Source organism: Myotis yumanensis, unplaced genomic scaffold, assembly GCF_028538775.1.
Source record: "Myotis yumanensis isolate MYYU_CA2020_CCGP unplaced genomic scaffold, mMyoYum1.0.hap1 SCAF_1, whole genome shotgun sequence".
NCBI classification, from domain to species: Eukaryota; Metazoa; Chordata; class Mammalia; order Chiroptera; family Vespertilionidae; genus Myotis; species Myotis yumanensis.
The window spans coordinates 155,864,330-155,883,055 of NW_027223752.1; the positions used below are offsets into that span (position 1 = coordinate 155,864,330).

General features: G+C 37.8%; 1 protein-coding gene across 1 annotated transcript in view; it reads right to left on the reverse strand.

Annotated features, from left to right (window-relative positions):
- COL25A1 (collagen type XXV alpha 1 chain) overlaps positions 1 to 18,726 on the reverse strand; it is a 502,347-nt gene that overhangs the window by 43,773 nt on the left and 439,848 nt on the right. The window contains exons 19-22 of the mRNA XM_070433581.1: positions 11,384 to 11,446; positions 7,489 to 7,557; positions 4,654 to 4,698; positions 3,639 to 3,716 (exon numbers count right to left, since the gene is read on the reverse strand). Coding sequence (XP_070289682.1) covers positions 3,639 to 3,716; positions 4,654 to 4,698; positions 7,489 to 7,557; positions 11,384 to 11,446 — 255 coding nt within the window. The remainder of the gene's footprint in view (positions 1 to 3,638; positions 3,717 to 4,653; positions 4,699 to 7,488; positions 7,558 to 11,383; positions 11,447 to 18,726) is intronic.

The following is an 18,726-nucleotide window of genomic DNA, read 5'->3' on the forward strand; positions in this document are numbered from 1 at the left end:
GTTGAAGGTTGGCAGGCTGCTTAGTGATTTATTCCCTGAGATACTTATGCAAATCACTTTAGAATTAGAGGTTATTTCCTTTCTTTTCTGACAAAGACACACACTTAACATCACCCATGATTTACACCAGAGAACAGGTTTAGTTTGAATGCTATTGAGGACTTTTAAAAGCTTGAGTAGGAAATGGGGAAATTTTACTGCAAATGTGGAAATGCAACCACCTTAAATAAAAGCAAATGGCTATGGCAAATGTTCACATAAATAACAAATTTCAATTGAGGCCGAAACCAGTTTGGCTCAGTGGATAGAGCGTCGGCCTGCGGACTGAAGGGTCCCGGGTTCGATTCCGGTCAAGGGCATGTACGTTCGTTGCGGGCACACCCCCAGTAGGGGATGTGCAGGAGGCAGCTGGTCGATGTTTCTAACTCTCTATCCCTCTCTCTTCCTCTCTGTAAAAAATCAATAAAATATATTAAAAAAAAATTTCAATTGAGGCAACAGTAAAATATTTATAATGTGATATTTTTATAACTGTAAAATACTCATATTTATCTAATTACCCTAGGCTTTTTTACAGAATTTTTAGAGGAGGCAATAGTAAAATGAAACAAATCTGTGAAAATCCAACGCTGGGTAGAGAATTAGAAGAATAAATGTCTACTACTTCCTTTCAGTCTAATGGCTATTTAGTTTAGTTCATTTTTTAAGGGACTCTTACCCACTGGAGTATATAATTAGGAAAACAAATAAATAGGTTTGAAGTGAAAAACAATGGCACTATAAACTATTTATAAGCACAACATATAGTTGCCCTAACAAGCCCATAAGAATAATAAAACTTTAGAGGTTGAGATATAAATATGAACCAGTTGATTATGATGAATATTGACTTGTTTACAGTCACATAGAACTCATGCTGAGAAGAAGAAACCGAGCACAGATATTCTTTTATATCAAGATGCAGGTGTCACAATTTTAATAAAATACAATGTGTTCAGGCACACCAGCAGAAAGGGTTCAGGAGCTCAGAAAATAATCCTAAGTATAATGTTAGAATCTAAAGACTCTTAGAAAAAAAAATCTATTTAATCAAATCCTCATTTTCCAGATGCAATCAATGAAGTATAGATACATTGATTTCTCTAAAAGGACTTAGCTAATTAGTAGTAGAGGGGAGATCAAAACAGAGATTTTAGTTTTAGGTTAAATAATTCTCTTTCTTAACTAATCAGTTTCTGTTAATGGTGCCATAAGTCTTTGAATTTCTTGAGATAGGAATTGCTCCATTCCAGGCCCTGTTCATGCACAAGATGCTTTAAAAGTCCTCTTTTACAATTTATTTTAGAAAAATGGCCAACAATATTGGAGAAGTTCTTGGAAGGTTAGACAAAGGATATCTCTTAAAGACTGTAGTAAGAATTATGGTGCCATGGGAAGCAGTATAAGGGAAATTTACAACATTGTTAATAAATTAAGTTTAAAACGTGTCCCTATATTTTATAAGTAAGAACTTTGAAAACATAGTAAGTGTACCTAACTAACCTTCTTGTTCTATTTCTCTTTTTCTTTACGCACACCAATGAAAAGACCAGAAAAAGTAGGCTAAACTGAACACAGATTCTGTAAAAATGGTAGTTGTAGAGAAAGACTCATAGGAATGAAGGCCTTTAATAATTAGAGAATGTTAGTAAAGTCATGAGGATAGGAAACAAACCCCAAACAAATAGAAAATAGCAAATATTTAAGACAACTGTTGAGTCTTTCAAGCAAATAAATGGATTGTACATATGAGATAAGTATACTCACTCATTCACCCAATGACTTTATTTAATATTTATGCCCAGACCTGTGTCAGGCATGTTGGGGGATACAGAGTAAGCACAAGACAGATTTCCCATCACCAAGTGACTTCCAGTCAGGTAAGCAGCAAGATTAAATAACTTATGTGATTTAAAGAATAATTATATGTTAAACTACTGGGCTGGGCCCTGGCCGCTAATGTTTAAAAGAGGAGGATCTCATCTGGGTGGCAGCAGTGCATTGTTGGAGAGGACTTAGATGGATAAAAGAAAGAAAAGAAGAATGGGATGAACCAGGCAAAAAGTGGAGGATTTTTATGAATAGGATCAATAGGACCACTTCAGGGGAAAATGTGTTCTGGAAAAATAGAAAATTCTGTATAGGAAACAGATGAATATAGAACCTTTAAAGTCAGGTAGAGAAGTTTGAGCTTGATAGAGTAGGCGAGGGGGTCCATTTAGGTTTCTGAGAAGATTGAAACCACCAAAATAGTAAAAATTATGAAAATTAACCTTGAAGTGATGTACAGGATGGATTAGAAGAGTAAGGAGGCACTAGGGCAGAGGGGTTGGCTGAGGGCTTGTTGCAGTGTTAGACCTGAAATAGGATGTGGACTTGGTTGGGAATGGATAGAATGGGCAACCTCACAGATAGTTTGAAAGAAAGAAACAGTAGCATCTGGTGAGATATAATGGGTGAAGGGCTAAGGATAGTTAAAAAATAACTCTAAAGTTTCTATCAAGAAATTCAAAGACTTGTGGTATCATTAACAGAAACTGGTAAGTTAAGAAAGGGAATCACTTGGTAGGTGGTTTCCCTTTCGGTAACCAGTTTAACTTTGTGTCTTGGAAGTTGATAATCAATTGTGCATCCATGGAGGAAATATTCCTAGGCAGCTGGAAGTATATGCAGATCAGACACGGTGTGAAAGATTTGGAAGCAGCCATAACATAGAAGAACATGGAGTGATGTGCCAAGAAAAGATCAAAGACTTGAGGATACCAAAAATTAGGGAATGGACAGAGAAACTGGAAATACAAAAACAGAGTGGATCCATCAAAGACAAAAACTAGAAGAAATGAGAGTAGAGGATCAGAGAAACAAGGAAGAAAAAGTTTCAGAAAAGGAAGGTGGTTTAGTATAAATGTCACAGAAAAGTCAAGGGTGACAAATACAATGTGCTTGACCTAGAGATTAAATATTAGTGACCTTTATAGGAGAAGTTACAACAGACTGGTGATAGAGGCTAGAATGCAGGAGTCTAAGCATGAAAAGGATGAATAGGATGCAAAGTGATGGAGACATGCCACACAGTCAACGGTTTCCACTTAATGGAAGAAAAAGAATTGAATGGTAGCAGTAATAAGAAACACCCATAGAGGACTTACTCAATGCCAGGCATTTAGCCATTTGCAGCTCACAACAACCCTATCAGGTAGATACTACAGCTGTCCTCATTTTAGAGAAAACTGAGGCCTAAGTCATACATTCAGTAAGCAAAAGGGCTGAGATTTGAACCCAGGCATCTTCAACTCCAGAACCACAGGGCTTTTCATTGCTTTGCTTGGCTTGCTTTGCAAGCAAGGAGGCAAAGATTGGTGAAATAAACACAAGGTTTAAACCAGGTAAGACTTACACATCTCTGAAGCTAGAAAGGAAAGGGAAGATTGAAAATGCTAGGAAATAAAGAGGATAAACTGGGCAAGCAGAAGGGGATGGGTTCAGAATAGGAAGAGGGTGTGGTTTGAGAAGTGGAGCCCTCTGGAATCCCTGGGGGGTATGGAGCTGATATTTATGCTCATCAGTGTCACTGTCTGTGGCAGGGAGCAGTCACTTGCCTGCAAGGCTTCGTGGAGGTTGCCATTATAGTCTATGATCTCCGTGGCTCCTTGATCCCCCTTTTGACCAGGTGGACCCTATGAAAAAACCAACCAACAGGGAATTATGTGGGTTAGGCTAGGATATAGAAGGGTCTTTGGTAAAAACAGAATTAGTAACTTGCAGCTCTTTGACCAACAATTCCCGGCTAAGGCACAACTGCACTTCAGAATACATAGTCATGTTTGAATTTTGTCCTTATTTCATAGGAGGTGAACCATTTCTAACTTCCTTGTCTGTGCATGTTAAAGATATGAAATATGAATAAAAAATAGGTATGAGTCAATCTCTGAAACTGTTTTCTGAAAATTATAAAATGTAGGCTAATCTTATTCAACTTGTAAACATTCATTGGCTTTATCCATATTTATTAAAGCAACCCGGACCCTTTCTAGTCATTTACAATGCAAAGATTGCTTCCTCATTCTTTAAGAAGATAGAGCACTGTTTTTAGGAAGCTCCTGGTTTTCCCAACAGGAATAGAGTTCTATTGATATAAAACCAAAGAGGGAATGCAAAGACAAATATCTTTAAAACTTCTATCCTACTCATTGGCTCTGCCACTGAATTTCCATTAGTTATGTCCTAATTCCTTGCCTGTGTTTTAACAAAAGGCTCTGAAAATAGCAGTGATTGCTTTTTTTTTTTTTTAGAAAAATGGAAAATTCTACTAGCTGGATGACTATGGACTTGCTATTGCTTGTTTAGCAGAGGGAAAGTAGATCAAGAGTTCTTTAGACCTTCTTCTCTTGCGCTCATTTTATGTGTTAGAATCTATACACTCATTGCTACTTGTAAGTGAAATTGAAAATAATATGAAAGGAGGGTATCAATAATAATTACACTAGCCTACCTCCGGTGCTATTATTGGGCATTAGTAGTCGAGGTGCCTTGTGAAAAGCCACATGATCCATACTTTAACTCTGGGCTTGTGGGGGAATATGGGACAAAAACTGGGAGGAGAGACACACTCACCCTTGGTCCCAGCGTTCCAGAGTCTCCTTTGTCTCCTCGGTCACCCTTTCACCAGTGAAAAGAAAAAAAAACCTAATTAATAGGAGGACCAACAGTCTAGAAATATCCCAGATCTAAGGATGTATTTAATACCATACAGCAGCACCCTTATTACAAACTTCTGAAGTACAAAATGAAACTAGAAGAACAATAACCACCTACGTGGCAAATGCTTCTTTAAGATACATCTTGCAGTGAATTAAAAGTCCCCTTTCAGATAAGAGAGTATCTTGGAACAACAATGTACATGTTAGCTCTTTCACTAGGGATCTTCAAAAGCAAAGCAAGTGGTTTCCATGGCACCCAGTGTACAATGTTACCCCTCAGACTGAGCTATGTTTTTGCCTTTATATGAAAACTGGGGCAAAGGAAAAAAGAGCCAACCACGTTGGTTATCTTTCCTCTGAGAGGTAATGTGTAAATAATCGAGACAGGGAAGGAACGGAGAGCTCATTCTGGGAGAATCAGAAGGGAAAGGTCACCAGCTAGGCCTTCCTCTGATGATGGAGATTTGAGGAAGAGTTTTCCTGTGGGTACAGGCATTTTAACACAGAAGGTACTGAAGTGGACAGCAGCTAGCTGGGACTGGTGGGCAGGGCTGAAGGTCAGGGGCAGGGCAAACCCAGCCCTCTCGTCTTTTTAAATGCTAAATCAAAAACCTCTGAAGTTCCACTTATGGTGTTATTGCCCCACCTGCAGAGACACAAGGAATAGTCCACGTCTCAAACTGCATCCACATCTCTCTGAGAACACTCACAATTCTCAGAAGTCTCAACAGAAACGTTGGAGAAGAGATTTGAACTTGTGTAGATTTGAAGGTTCTTTAAAACAACCTTAAATTTATAGAGACCTTTGTCTAAATGGAATTCAAAGCATTTTGATATATCTTTCTATATATTCCTATAAACTGGGTAAGGATCAATGAAGAGAAACAAGAAAAGGGATTATAATTTTTATCCATCCACATTGACCCATAATAATTACATTGAGAGAATAGAGAATAATTTCTGCTCTGTTTTCTTTATTTCTGCACCAATTTCCCATATTATTAGCTAATAGCATTTTAAATAACATGACCCTGCTAACAATGTATAGATAATGGCAAATATTATAAAGAACATGGTACAGAAAAGAATTTCAATTGGTGGTGAAATTTTAATGCAATGAAAGGAGTCAACTAACTTAAAAGCACAGTAGCCTTGGACAGGTGGCTAAATTGTTTGGGGTGTCATCCTATACATCAAAAAGTTATGGGTTCAATTCCCCATCAGGGCACACCCCTAGGCTGCAGGTTCAATCCCTGGTTGGGGTGCATATAGGAGGCAACTGATCTATGTTTCCCTCCCCTCCCCTCCCCTCCCCTCCCCTTCCCTCTCCTCTCTTCTCCTCTCCTTTCTCTAAACATACCCTATGGTGAGGACTTTTTAAAAAAGCAAAGTATAATTGGAATATTTATCACAAAGGTAGCCAGGAAATGAAAAATAAGATTATACCATATATAAGTTAAATTAGGTACAGTACTTAATTTTTTCCAAAGAAACTATTCTATGAAAAAGGAAATGAAACTTCCCTTAAAGCAGTGGTTCTCAACCTTCTGGCCCTTTAAATACAGTTCCTCATGTTGTGACCCAACCATAAAATTATTTTCGTTGCTACTTCATAACTGTAATGTTGCTACTGTTATGAATCGTAATGTAAATATCTGATATGCAGGATGGTCTTAGGCGACCCCTGTAAAAGGGTCATTCAACCGTCAAAGGGGTTGCGACCCACAGGTTGAGAACCGCTGCCTTAAAGAATAGCCATAAACACAGGAACAAACAAAAACAAACAAGATGAAACAAACCAATTGTTCTGAAATATCATCATAGGGATGAAATTATTGGAAGAGTTTAATTTAAAACATGATTCTCTGTGGAAGAGGCCAAAAGCACAGCTCTTGAAGGCCTCATGTAACATTAAAATGATTGTCTGGTTACTGACCTTTGACCCCTTTGGGCCTCTAGTTCCTGATTCACCTTGTTTCCCCTATTATAGGAGAATATGAAGATGAAAAAGAGAAAAGAGACAGAGTATATAAGAACAGAGAAAAGAAATGATCAGTGACATAAAAATGGAAACACTTCATTTTAACTGCCATAATATATGGCTCTATGTAATGTTGGCTATTAAAACACTAAACATAAATATCATCACAGTATCACTGGTTCATTCCCTGGTCTCCCTGTCAACCTGCATTCCACTATAATTGAAGACTGCCCTCCCACCAGTGGCTGGGAAGAGCTCTGTGAATGATTCTCATTAGTCTCAATAGTGTTTGCATAAATTTCCTTTTCATCAAAGAGTAAATCATTTCCTGTGTATCTAGGATGGGCTATTAAAATAAAGTGTTACCATATTAGTTTGCAGGAAGTTTAGAGGAATAAAGATTGAACAGTCAAATAAATTTCAAGGTGTTATCATCAAGTTACTATCAAAACTAAATACAACACATATCAATATGTTCTCATATGTTTCAATACCCATTGAGTGATAATGTGTTAACGACAGTAATTCCCCCTTTACATTTGGATGTGTTATTACATTTGTTCATCGAAAAGAGAGAAAATTAGGAAAGTTAAATTGTAAAATTCATTTTTTAAAAGAACCAATTGATGTGTATTTCAATAAATTATTTGTGCATTTCAATAAATTAATATTTGTTGAGGAATTTTAAATTTTAGTTTTATGTTATAAATCAAGAGGCACACATTTCTAAACAAAAGAATGTTATTTTCCAATGTAAGAATAGCTGACCTTTGGTCCAGGAGTTCCAGGCTCCCCTCGCTCACCTCTTCCAGGAGGCCCTGCTTCCCCTCGCTCACCCTGTCACAAAATGCAAAACCGTAAATGGCAACCCTCCTCTCTCTCCCCCTATCCCAAGCTTGTACCTGTAGATTAATAAGTAAGTTGAATAAAATTAAAGAAAGCATATAATTGCCATGTATTTATCATGTATCCAGCACTGTATTAATCGCAACATGAATTATCTAATTTAATCAAACGATTGCTCAATCCATTGCATTATCACTTCCATTTGATAAAGACATGAATTGATAAATGCCTGTCAAACACCTACGTAAGTAAATGGAAGACCCTTAAAGGGACCTGATAAGGCCCATCATGATACCTCAAGTCAGGAATAGACATAGTTTTCATTCTGCGGCCACTTTCTCAGTACTACCGGGATGCAGCATGGCAAAGTGGTTAAGGCTTTGCAATGGCCATAACTTATCACTTATAGTGGCCAGGCTTCTTGTAATCCCACATCCTGGGTCTGTTATTTGTCAGTTCTGTGTTTTGAGGCAAGTTAGTTAAGTCCCCAAAGCCCCCGTTTCCTCTGTAAAATACAGAAAATTATAGTACTGATCTCATAACTTCTAAATGTAGTACACGACACATAGGTATTACCGCTTTACTTTCTCCACAGCTCTGTGAAGTATGAATATGGCCACTGCCCCCAAGGAGCTAGTGACCTACTTAGACAAGGTCCACATAACAAAACAGTTAAGAATTCAGGAGTAGCCTAAGGCCATATATGAGAGAAGAAGAAACCCCGGGGGTTTTTAATGCTCCAAACTGGCCCCCTGAGGGTGAGAGTCGAGTCATGTCCTGAAGGATGAGTAGGTTGTATTTTATAAGTATTGCTGTTTATGACTATGCCCTTAATGAGTGCGGGAACTTCACAAAAACACTTCACATGCTTTATCCTATGTAATCCACAGGGCGGATGAGAAAGGCGTTAGTATTCACAGTCTTACAGACGAGGCAACTGAAGCTCAGAGAGATTCAGTAACTTTCTCAGAGTCACAAAGCTTTTAAAAGGAAGAGCAATAATTTAAAACTGTGCTCAATCATCAACTTCTGTAGAAATATTTTTGTATGTGATCCTTTGAACATCTCTGGCCATTTTCTAAGGAAAAATGTGTAGTTGTGGAATTGCTGTGTCAAAAAGTATGAGCATATTAGTAGTTTGCCAAGTCACCCTCCAGGAAGACGCCACCGTTTTATATATTCCCTGAGCACAGTAGACTGTCTGGCTTCCCGCATGATGGGCAGCATTCAGTACTCAGACAGGTTGTGAATTCAGTCTGGTGTTAGCTGGGTGATACAGGGCTTTAAACTCCAAGACCTTTATCTGTATCAGTCCCTCTCTGGGAAGCTGTTATGGTTTTGCAGGCGAGGTGGGATAGAGTAGTGCAGGCATGAGAGAAAACTCAGGAGGTTGCTCAGCATGAACCAACGAGAGTGGGACAGTGGAGAAGGTGGGAGAAAGGCAGTCACTTGAGGGATGCAGCAGACGGAAAAGATGCTCTGAGAGCTTCCCCCGGGCTTAGAGACTGAAGCACTTCTGTTGACATATGGAATTTTTATCTTTAAAAAGTACCATATTTGGCATTTCTCTTAATATTTTACAGCAGAATTCTAAAATAGTAACTATAAGCTTGTTTCAGGGCAAAACACAAACCTTAGAAAATCATTTATCTGTTATGTACCATAGGAGTGGAGTGGCTATAGCTTTACCTAGAATCACTTTAAAAAATTACAATGCCCCTAATTGGTTACTTGTCACTTTCTGGATTTACGTAATTTGCTTGTTCACTTCTTTCTCTCCTCCCACCCTTCCTCACACATACTGGAAGGTAAGCTTCAGGAGAATAAAGACCATTTTTGCTGCATTTAGTTTTCATTCTCAGGTACTAAAAAAAAGTCTGGCAAAAAAATTGTTGGATTAACGAATCAACAGTATCATGCAAAGTATTCTAAATTATTGAGAATAACACTCCATTTCTTTAGACTGCTGCAGGTCTCCCCCAGGACTGACGTAGATGCTGAGGACACAGCAATGCATAAACAGATTTTTAAATGCCATCACACACCTTCCTTCATTATGATTTCTCTTCACTGTGTTGGGGGGGGTAAAACACAGATTAATTTATATTTTTAATCTGAATTGAGTGGGACAAAACCAGATTACCTAAACGACTGGGAAAAAATCTAGTGTTTGGCTGGAGGAAATGTTTAAATAATCATGACTTTTCCGTTATGATACCAAATTCATGTATGATAGGCAATTTAGCTGAAAAATAAACTTTACAATATTGCTAATAAAACGAATATCCTATCTACATCCCTTCTTGTAGAAATACAAAACAGGTACAGAACATTCCTCATTTTTATTGGGAGTTCAGAGTAGTATCTGTGATAAGAGGATCAGGTCTGTAAAATCAGGCTGGGCTCCTCATGAGCAGTAATTAATGGTGAGTTTATGGCCTCGCATCTGGATCTTTTTTGAAATTGTGGAATAGCTTAACGTCGGTGAACTATGGAAGAGATATTTAGGGCTGACCTCCCCTCTCTACAGCCCGTGTTTCTTCTATATTTCCTTGCTTAGCAAACCAAATGCCACCAACATTTAGAGATGAGTTAGCTCCAGCCTGGTTCTCTGAAGCACCGACCAGGCGGAGCTTTGAGCCTATAACCAGGCTGCCTTCCTTCTCTGAGGCTGAAGCCTGAATAAGTAAACCGACTCTTATATGAACACAGAATGCTCTCTCTCTCTCCCCCCACCACCTCCCCTCTCTTCCAGAAAGTGTGTTTCTGTGTGAGTCTGTTCAGGCTAAAGCAGGCATTCCTCATATTTTGTTAATAAGCCTGACAGCTCATTATGTGAAAATGAAATTGCTTGAAAAAACAGCAATTTTGCATACATTCGACCCAGTGCCCCTTGGGCCACGCATAGTTTCCATTTACTGGGATTAGAGTTATTTTCTCTTGAGCAGCGGGAATGAGGACGCCTCTGTCGGAACAGACCACGAACACATTTCTTTGGCTCCCGGAAATCAGCCTGGTTTATTTCTGGCGAATGCAATACACATGGAGGCAAAGGTGGCTATGGGTTAAAAAAAAAAAAAATGTAGTTTGATTTAATTTTGCCCCTCTTTTGATTCATGACTCTGTCATGAGTAAAGTTCCTCAGAGCTGTACATTTTAATGTCTTACTGGGTAGATAAAAAGAGAACGATAGGCCTGACTGTATCCGCAGCAACATAATTTTTTATTTGGCGGCATATAGACCGTGCTTTTAGAGGCCTCTCTAGGGTTGCCAAATGGAAGATCATGAGATGGTTTTCATTACAGGATCTTTCTGCAAACGTTATTCGGGATGGATCCTTTTGGGATGAGGCACTTAGGAATCTCTATGACGTCAGTACTCCTTGAAATCTAGGGAGTGATGTGGGAATAATAATAATGTTTGATTTACAAGTTTGTCCTAAAATCAGCGATAAGGAGGAGGGTTAATGAGTTCTATCTCCCCTCCTCAGAATTCCCCCACTTTTCCATATGGCCAGGAAGCTAATGGCACCACATCAATTTAGGAGCAATCTGGGGGACAACTGGAACAACTAATATATCCCACCTTCCTTTTGTCTTGCCCAAGGCTTTCTAACATTAAATTTCCTGTTACTCTATTTAATACGGGGCCCCCATTAGAAGTGTTGGAATGGGTGACAGGCTGCTTTTATTCTTTATGAGGCAAACATGTATGGTCACCTAAATAGTAGTTACCCTTTATTTCTTTCAACACAATGGACAACAATTTTATGACAGAAAAATTCAGAGAAGAAAGGAAGGGAAAGATTCCACTCACCTTTGTTCCCGGTAAGCCTGGCAAGCCTGGCTCCCCTTGAGGGCCAATGAAACCGGGTTCACCCTTTAAAGAGATGGGCATGTGAGACTGTTACCAATTGACAGTAAGTAAGTAAGTAAAGTTAAACTGATTTCCTTCTATTGGGATTTCACATCTTTGATTGCATACAGCTTTCTTGCTGAGATCCAGCCACTGCCAATAAAATTAAATAGGTTTTGAGCAACGAGGATACTTTGAGAAAAGCTTTGGAGAAGCTTTAGAAAGTAGAAGTGGCAAACCACCCAGATCAATGTCTTTATAATTTCCTTTCTCATCTGTTGTCCTGTGGTTCTTAGCATTTACCAGGTCCAATTAATTATGTTTGGGCGAGTGTGGTAGGTAGCCTTTAAGACAGGTGTCAATGATCCCACTTCTTGGTATTCATGCCTTTGTGCAATGCCCTGTGCTTGTGTGCAGACTGGAGTTAATGACATGTCTAATTAACAGAATTTGGCAGAAGTAATGGGATATCACTTCTGAGACTAAGTCATAAAAAGACTGTGGCTTCCATCTCCAGGGAGTCTTTCTTGTTCTCTCTCACTTGGATCACTTTCTTTGGGGAAAGCAAGCTGCCATACGGTGAAGAGCCCTTGGGAGAGGTCCGAGTGGCGAGGTCAGAGGTCAGCCAACAACCTCATGTGTGAGCTTAGGAGGGGACGCTTCACTCAGGTGAGACAGGAGCCCTGCTAACAGCTTGACTGACCCCTCATGGGAGACACTGATCCAGAGGCACCCCGCTGAGCTGGGCACAGATTCCTGTTTCTCTAAAATGGTGAGATAATTGTTGTTTAAAGCCAGTTTGGGGGGTAATGATATGCAGCAATAGATACCTGAATGTTAGATGTGGCTAGGGAAGAGATTCAGGAATGTTCAGCATAACAGAGAAAAATCTCTCTCCTTGCCCAACCTCTGTAACCTCTTCTCCACTTAGAGAAACCCAGTTGTGGTATACTAAAACATATATTTGGTCTTGTTCCTGGTCCCTTGCACAGAGCTCCTACAACCCTTTGAATTTTCTGAGTGATAAGAGTATTAGGAGCATCTTTTGTTATTCTTGACAATCCCCTTCCAAACATACCTGAGTTTATGCTAATAAGGTGACTCTTGGTAGGCTCCTAGATAGCTTCAGGATGGAGCTGTGATAGGAGGAAACTTTCAGCCCTTTGCCTCCTCTCACCATCTCCAAAGAGGGGAGAAAGGCTGGAGACTGAGTTCAATCACCAATGGCCAGTAATTTAAGCCATTGTGCCTACAATGGAACCTCCATAAAAACCCCTAATCAAAGGGGACTGGAGAACTTCTAAGCTAGTGACCACATCCATGTGCTGGCCGGATGATGCACCCCAACTCCATGGGAACAGAGGCTCCTGTGCTCCAGACCCTTCTGACCTTACTCCATGTACCTCTTTGTTTGGCTTTTCATTTTTATCTTTTATAGTAAACTGTAATATTAAGAATGGCATTTTATTGAGTTCTCTGAGTTGTTCTAGCAAATTATCAAACTAAAGTCAGAGTAGGTTGTGAGTACCCTTGAATCTGTAGTTAAGTCAGACAGAAGTCATGTAACCAGGGGCCCCTGTTCCGGTGATCCACGTCTGAAGTGAGGGCAGTCTTGTGGGACGGAGCCCTTCAACCTGAAGAGTCTGATAATGACTCTGAGTAGTTAGTGTCACAATAGGATTGAGTTGTAAGACACAGTTGGTGTCAGAGAATCAGAGTTGGATAATCGGTGTTGGAAAAGACACTATGTATTTGGTGTCAGGAGATACCTGAGACCAGTGTTCATATTTTCTTGACTAGCCATAAAGTTTTGTTTTCTTTTTAAAAATGTGAGCTCAAATGTAAGGTAATCGAACTTCCTAAAATCGATAAAATAAAGTTTTAAAGTGAAAAATGTAATGGCTCTGTTCCCATAAATTCTCTCCCCTCCCCCTCAATGAATTATTTCTGGAACAGTTCCTAATGTTGATACATTTGTTTTTTTCCTAAGGTTGGGATATTTCAACATTTTCTTTTTTGATACTTGGAGTTGCATTGTTAAAATACACTATATAAAATCTTGGGTCTTGGGCGAACAAAAAACTGCTATCACCACCACAAATGTATCAGACTGGCATATAACTCAAATGGATTTATCTCTGGCTCTGATGTGGTTGGTACTAGTTTAAGAACAAAACAAGGTGGAGGGGAACCAATGCTTTACTGTAAGTTTATTTTTTGTGAAATTTCTATAACTCTATTCTATCTGTCCCCATACCCTTACACACATTGGAAAGAAGAATCTAAACAAAAAATTTTGGGTGGATCTCTTAATGGTCTAAAATGAAAATCAACTATATTCAGAGAAATCATGATGACTATTCTACTTCTTGTAAAAGAGTTTATCTTGTTACTTTAAACAAAAAATATCATATGGAATACATTTATTTACAAGTAAAATATTTCTCCCAGTAAAATTATATATATAAATATATAAATATTCCCTCTCCACCCTCAAGAAATAAAGTTGTATTAATGTCAATGTGAATCATTAGGAATGACTTACTGGCATGGAAACATAATGCAAGTTAATAGGTTGAAAGTTTACATGTAGGCAAGACTCTTGCAATATCTTCAAGTAGAAATAAAATGATCTCACTGTTTAGCAAAGCAATAGAAGCACCATTAAAGAGAAGAAAAAAAGCAAATGCTGCAAAAATGTATTTCTTATTCATGTTAGTGCTTAGTTTATAAAAAGAAGAAGCATGCAGTTTCATAGTTCACAAATAAACAAATAAGTATTTGTGATCTCAGTGACCAGACTAAAGTGGCCCTTTCTTCATTTTTAGAAAATAGAACATATTTTATCCCAAGTAAATATATAAAAAGTTCCTTTAAACAGAATGGTCAGAGGAAAAATTTAAGAAAGCACCCACCATACCCATGTACTTATTTATTTCAATGTATTCAAGGGGAAGATAGCATATTTAACTTTAGGACCACAGACATATTTATTTAATTCCAGAGCTCTCAGTGACTTCAGAGACAGCTCCATCCTCTCTATGGGGAGGAAATAATCATTGGTCTCTTCTTTGTCTCAGGTTTGAAGGACATTATTGAAGTAATTAAGGCATAAATATGTCTACTCATGACTCAGCTGGTGCACTATTTTTTACCTTTCAAAACTTATAGCACTTACCCTTATTAGTGTACATTGATACACTTCAGATTCCACATGTCACCTAAATTTTAAGAAACTACCACTTGTAGAGTTTGGATTAGTATCAAAGAAGAATACTCTTAATTTTATGAAAAGTCTTTATTAAAATAATCTTCCCTGATCCATTTACCTATCTGCATGTGGCTGGTTCTCCTTTATATACTTCAACCAAAACAACAAATTGCAACAGATAGAATTCAGAAGCAGATATGAGAATCTAGCTATTTTGTATTAAGCCAGACATTAAAAAGATTTGAAAAAAATAAAAAAGTCACTTCTCTTCCTTTTTTTTGAAGATTCAGTTATCTTTCATAAAACACATGACCAGTTTTAATTAGCACATAATTAGTTTTTTAAATTTCTGGGTTTTAATTTCTAGTACAGAAATACCAATAGATAGAACCTACATAAACAAAAACTCTTTTAATCCTGATTTGTAAGTGTGTAAAGGGATTTAGAGACCAAAATGTTTGAGGACTATTGGTACAAAGTCAAAGAACTGAATTAAAGCCTGATTTTACAAACTGGAATCTTGACCTGCCATATAGTGGAAGATTCTGGCATCATTAATGGTGGCTTAGTTAAGACTTATTATAAAGATAATGTAAGCAAAGCCCTTAGCACTGTCTCTATAATGAGGCAAGTGAACAATAAATGTTTGTTATTATTGTTGCCCTTATTATTGGCTCAAAAATTTTGGCTATCATTATTATTAGTAGTAATAGTAATAGAAGTATTATAGCTTCCCAACTAATTGGTCATAGACAAGGTGAGCGCTTGTTTCTTTATAACCTGGATGGGGCTGTACTCAATACCTCTTCAACTTCTTTCAAGAAGTAACCCTAAATCTTCTTGTGTGAACATATCATTTTATGACAGAATATCCATCTTTTAGAGCACTTAGGATTGCAAAACCCAAAGTGGGTAAGGTAGAGAAGTGACAGATTTACTATGAATGAGTTTTCATCTTGTAAGAAAGAGAAAGAAGAAAATGGTCATACCTATTGAATTTTCCTAAATAAATGTAATCCTTTAAAAAAAGTCTTGCCTCTTTGACTGATGTAGAGATTAAAGGTTCTAGAATCTCCTAAAAAGCTTAATAGAGAAGCTATGCCAACCTACAGGTCTAGGAATACTTTAATGTGATAGAAAAGCAAATGACTATTCTACTGTAGTCACAATGCCAGTTAACCAGCATAGAGGAAGGAACCTGGATCAGGGGAAGGCAGGGAAAGCAGCTGAAATGTGATTTAAACACAAAGCAGTTTGGGGAAATCACCTCTGGAGTAAAGCAGACTGCACAAAAATGATGTTACATAAGTTTTCAGGGCAATAAACAGGGGAAGTAACTATTATATTGGACTATAAAGTGATTCTCAGACTTGTGTTTGCATATCTAATCTCATTTAGTCAGTGGGAAATAGGAGACTGCTAAGTTGGAAATTATTCACACGTATTTGTCTCAGTAGACAGGTGGGAGTGAGGTGCAATAGAGGAAATTGTCACTATAATGAAATTAAGCTCTTAGATTAACTTTAATGAAGAAACAACTAAATCTAGAGGGCTTTTTTCTTTTTATTTTTTTTTACAAGTCAATTACCTGAATTAGAAAATCCCAATTATAATTTCAATGAGTCATTTTAGGAATAACATAGGAAACATGAGGCTGAGGTCCTTTGAAAAGAGCAGATGCTGGCTCCCATAATCAGGAAAACAGACTTAAGCAGGTAAACAGAAAGTAAAATAGCTTTACAATTAAAGTGAAAACAATAAAATATGACATTTTCCTAAACAACATTAATCTTTTCAGTTTATGATGTGTTAGTGCTTTTTTTATGACAACAAAAAATGTCTAACGAAAATGGAGGAAAGCCAAAGGCTTCAAACCAATGGAAAGCAGAGGAATAACTTAAGAAGAGTACTAATTACTGCTGAGCTCTTTAATCTGTTTTCCTCTCAAGTGTCATATGCATTTTTTCTCTCCTTTCAGCGATTCAAAATTTTCCTGTCTCTTTATTCACTCACCATCTCAAGTGAGGTGGCACTTTAGGTTTTTACTTTTGTTATTGCTGAGAACAATGTCAATTGGGATTTCTGTTCATATCGGTGCCATTGACTGTGTGAGGAAGGGAATTAAAAAGTGAAGGCAGCCAACTGGAAGATCTTAAAATGTAATTGCTTGCAGTGTAACTAATCAGGGAAAGAGAAAAGTAAATAAGAAGGAAGAGAGGAAGAGGAGAAGAGGAATAAGGAAGGAATGGAGGGAGGGGGCAGGAGTAAGATGGAGGAAGACAAGAGGGGTGAGGAAGAATGGAGAGGAACAAGCATCTCAAAATGTTATATTCCTCTATCATGGCCATGACAATTAAATCCAGGTTTAATCGGTTGTTGTTTTTTTGGTTTGTTTTCACTGGTTCCAACTAGATCTATCCTTGGGACAAACAAAAAAATAAATAATATATTTAAATCTTATATATTTATATCATATATAAATACAGAGTTATGACTTAACCACAGCCTGGAGATAAAATATATGCAACACTATCAGAATCCTAATACAATCCAAAATGTTAATCACTAAAACACAATTAATAGTTGGCATCATATTTTGCTACCCAAGCCTTATGCTAACTAACCAGTGATTAAATGGTTGTTAGAGAAATAGAAATCTCAGCTCTGTTAGTGGTATGATAATATGGCACTAATACAGCATCGAATTCCAAAAGGAAGGAACCTTTGGTTTAATTTTCTGGCCTTGTCCTGGATATTGCATCTGATTTCTTCCTGAGTTGTTTCATGAGTTTTGTGCTTTATTTATTCTTAACGTTAATTAATCAGCTCACCACCAATGAATTAAATAACCCAGGTTTCAATCCCAAGACTGAACACATTTCCTTGTGTTGAGCTGGTGGGAGAGAGGTGGTTTTGGCAACTACACTGAGACCCAGGTTGGCAGCAGAAATGTTATGAATTCATGATGAAGCCCAATAGAGGCCTGGTAGTAAACTGCTGGAAGTGGCAGCAGCTGAAAAATCTCACACATGTTGCCCATTTAAACAGCCAGGGCACATAAAGATGCAAAACCAAGTCTATGGGTTTCAGCTATAGCTGGGATGAAAGGTGGATCTTCACATGACCAATTTTGAAGGGCCTGATAGTTTCACATTGATCTTTCCAACTACAGCTAACTGTTTCGGCAACCACAACTTTGATCTTGTAATGCGAAGCTCAATGAATATGTCACAGTAACTAATATGTACTATGTTTGAAAACTTATCCTATTTTTTCACCAAACAATAGTTCCTTTATTGATGAGAGTGTCAGTATTAGAGAGCACGCACACTCTCTCTCTACTTTCTTTCATAAATTGGGAATATGTACAGCGAAATGAAGTGAGCTACCAGGAGATTTAGCTATAGGAAGGTGGGATCTATTCACTCTATAAGGTAAAGCGAAGATACCACAAAAATAAGATTTTGACTGAAGTCACTTTTGCTCAACTCATTTGCTATTTTTTAAAAAATTTAAACAGTCCATTGAGATAGCTTATATTCTGTGTATTCTGGCCAGTAAATAAATAACCCCAAGACAAAATCTAAAACCTTAAAATAATGCAAACAATTACCATCTTTACAAACCAAGAAGGCAACAAAACCTGGCCTTCTGTAGTACAAAAAGGCCAGTGAAGACTAGGAAATGCCTTAAGAACCTGACCTTCCTGAACTCTAACAAAGGCCATTGAAAATCTGTACCGATTCTTCTCCACACCCACATGTGATACACAGCAAGGAAGTATTTCAGATAACCTTACTTTAACTTTTAAATGACTATTGGGACAATTCACCTAACACCAGTTTGTCAAATTTACATAAAGGATGTCCTTCATATAGATGGGAAGAGTCAGCAAATATGGGAATGGGATTATTACTCAAGGTAAAAAAGGAAGAGACAGACAGCTTCATTCATACAGAAATGGCTCACCAGGTGTTTCCCTATAAACTTCCAGAACTCAACATCTGTTATATAGAAGGGTGGACAGAAAGTCCTAACTGATTAGCTCTTGCCCACAGAAAAATCTCTGGTTTTTCATTTATTACCATTTGTT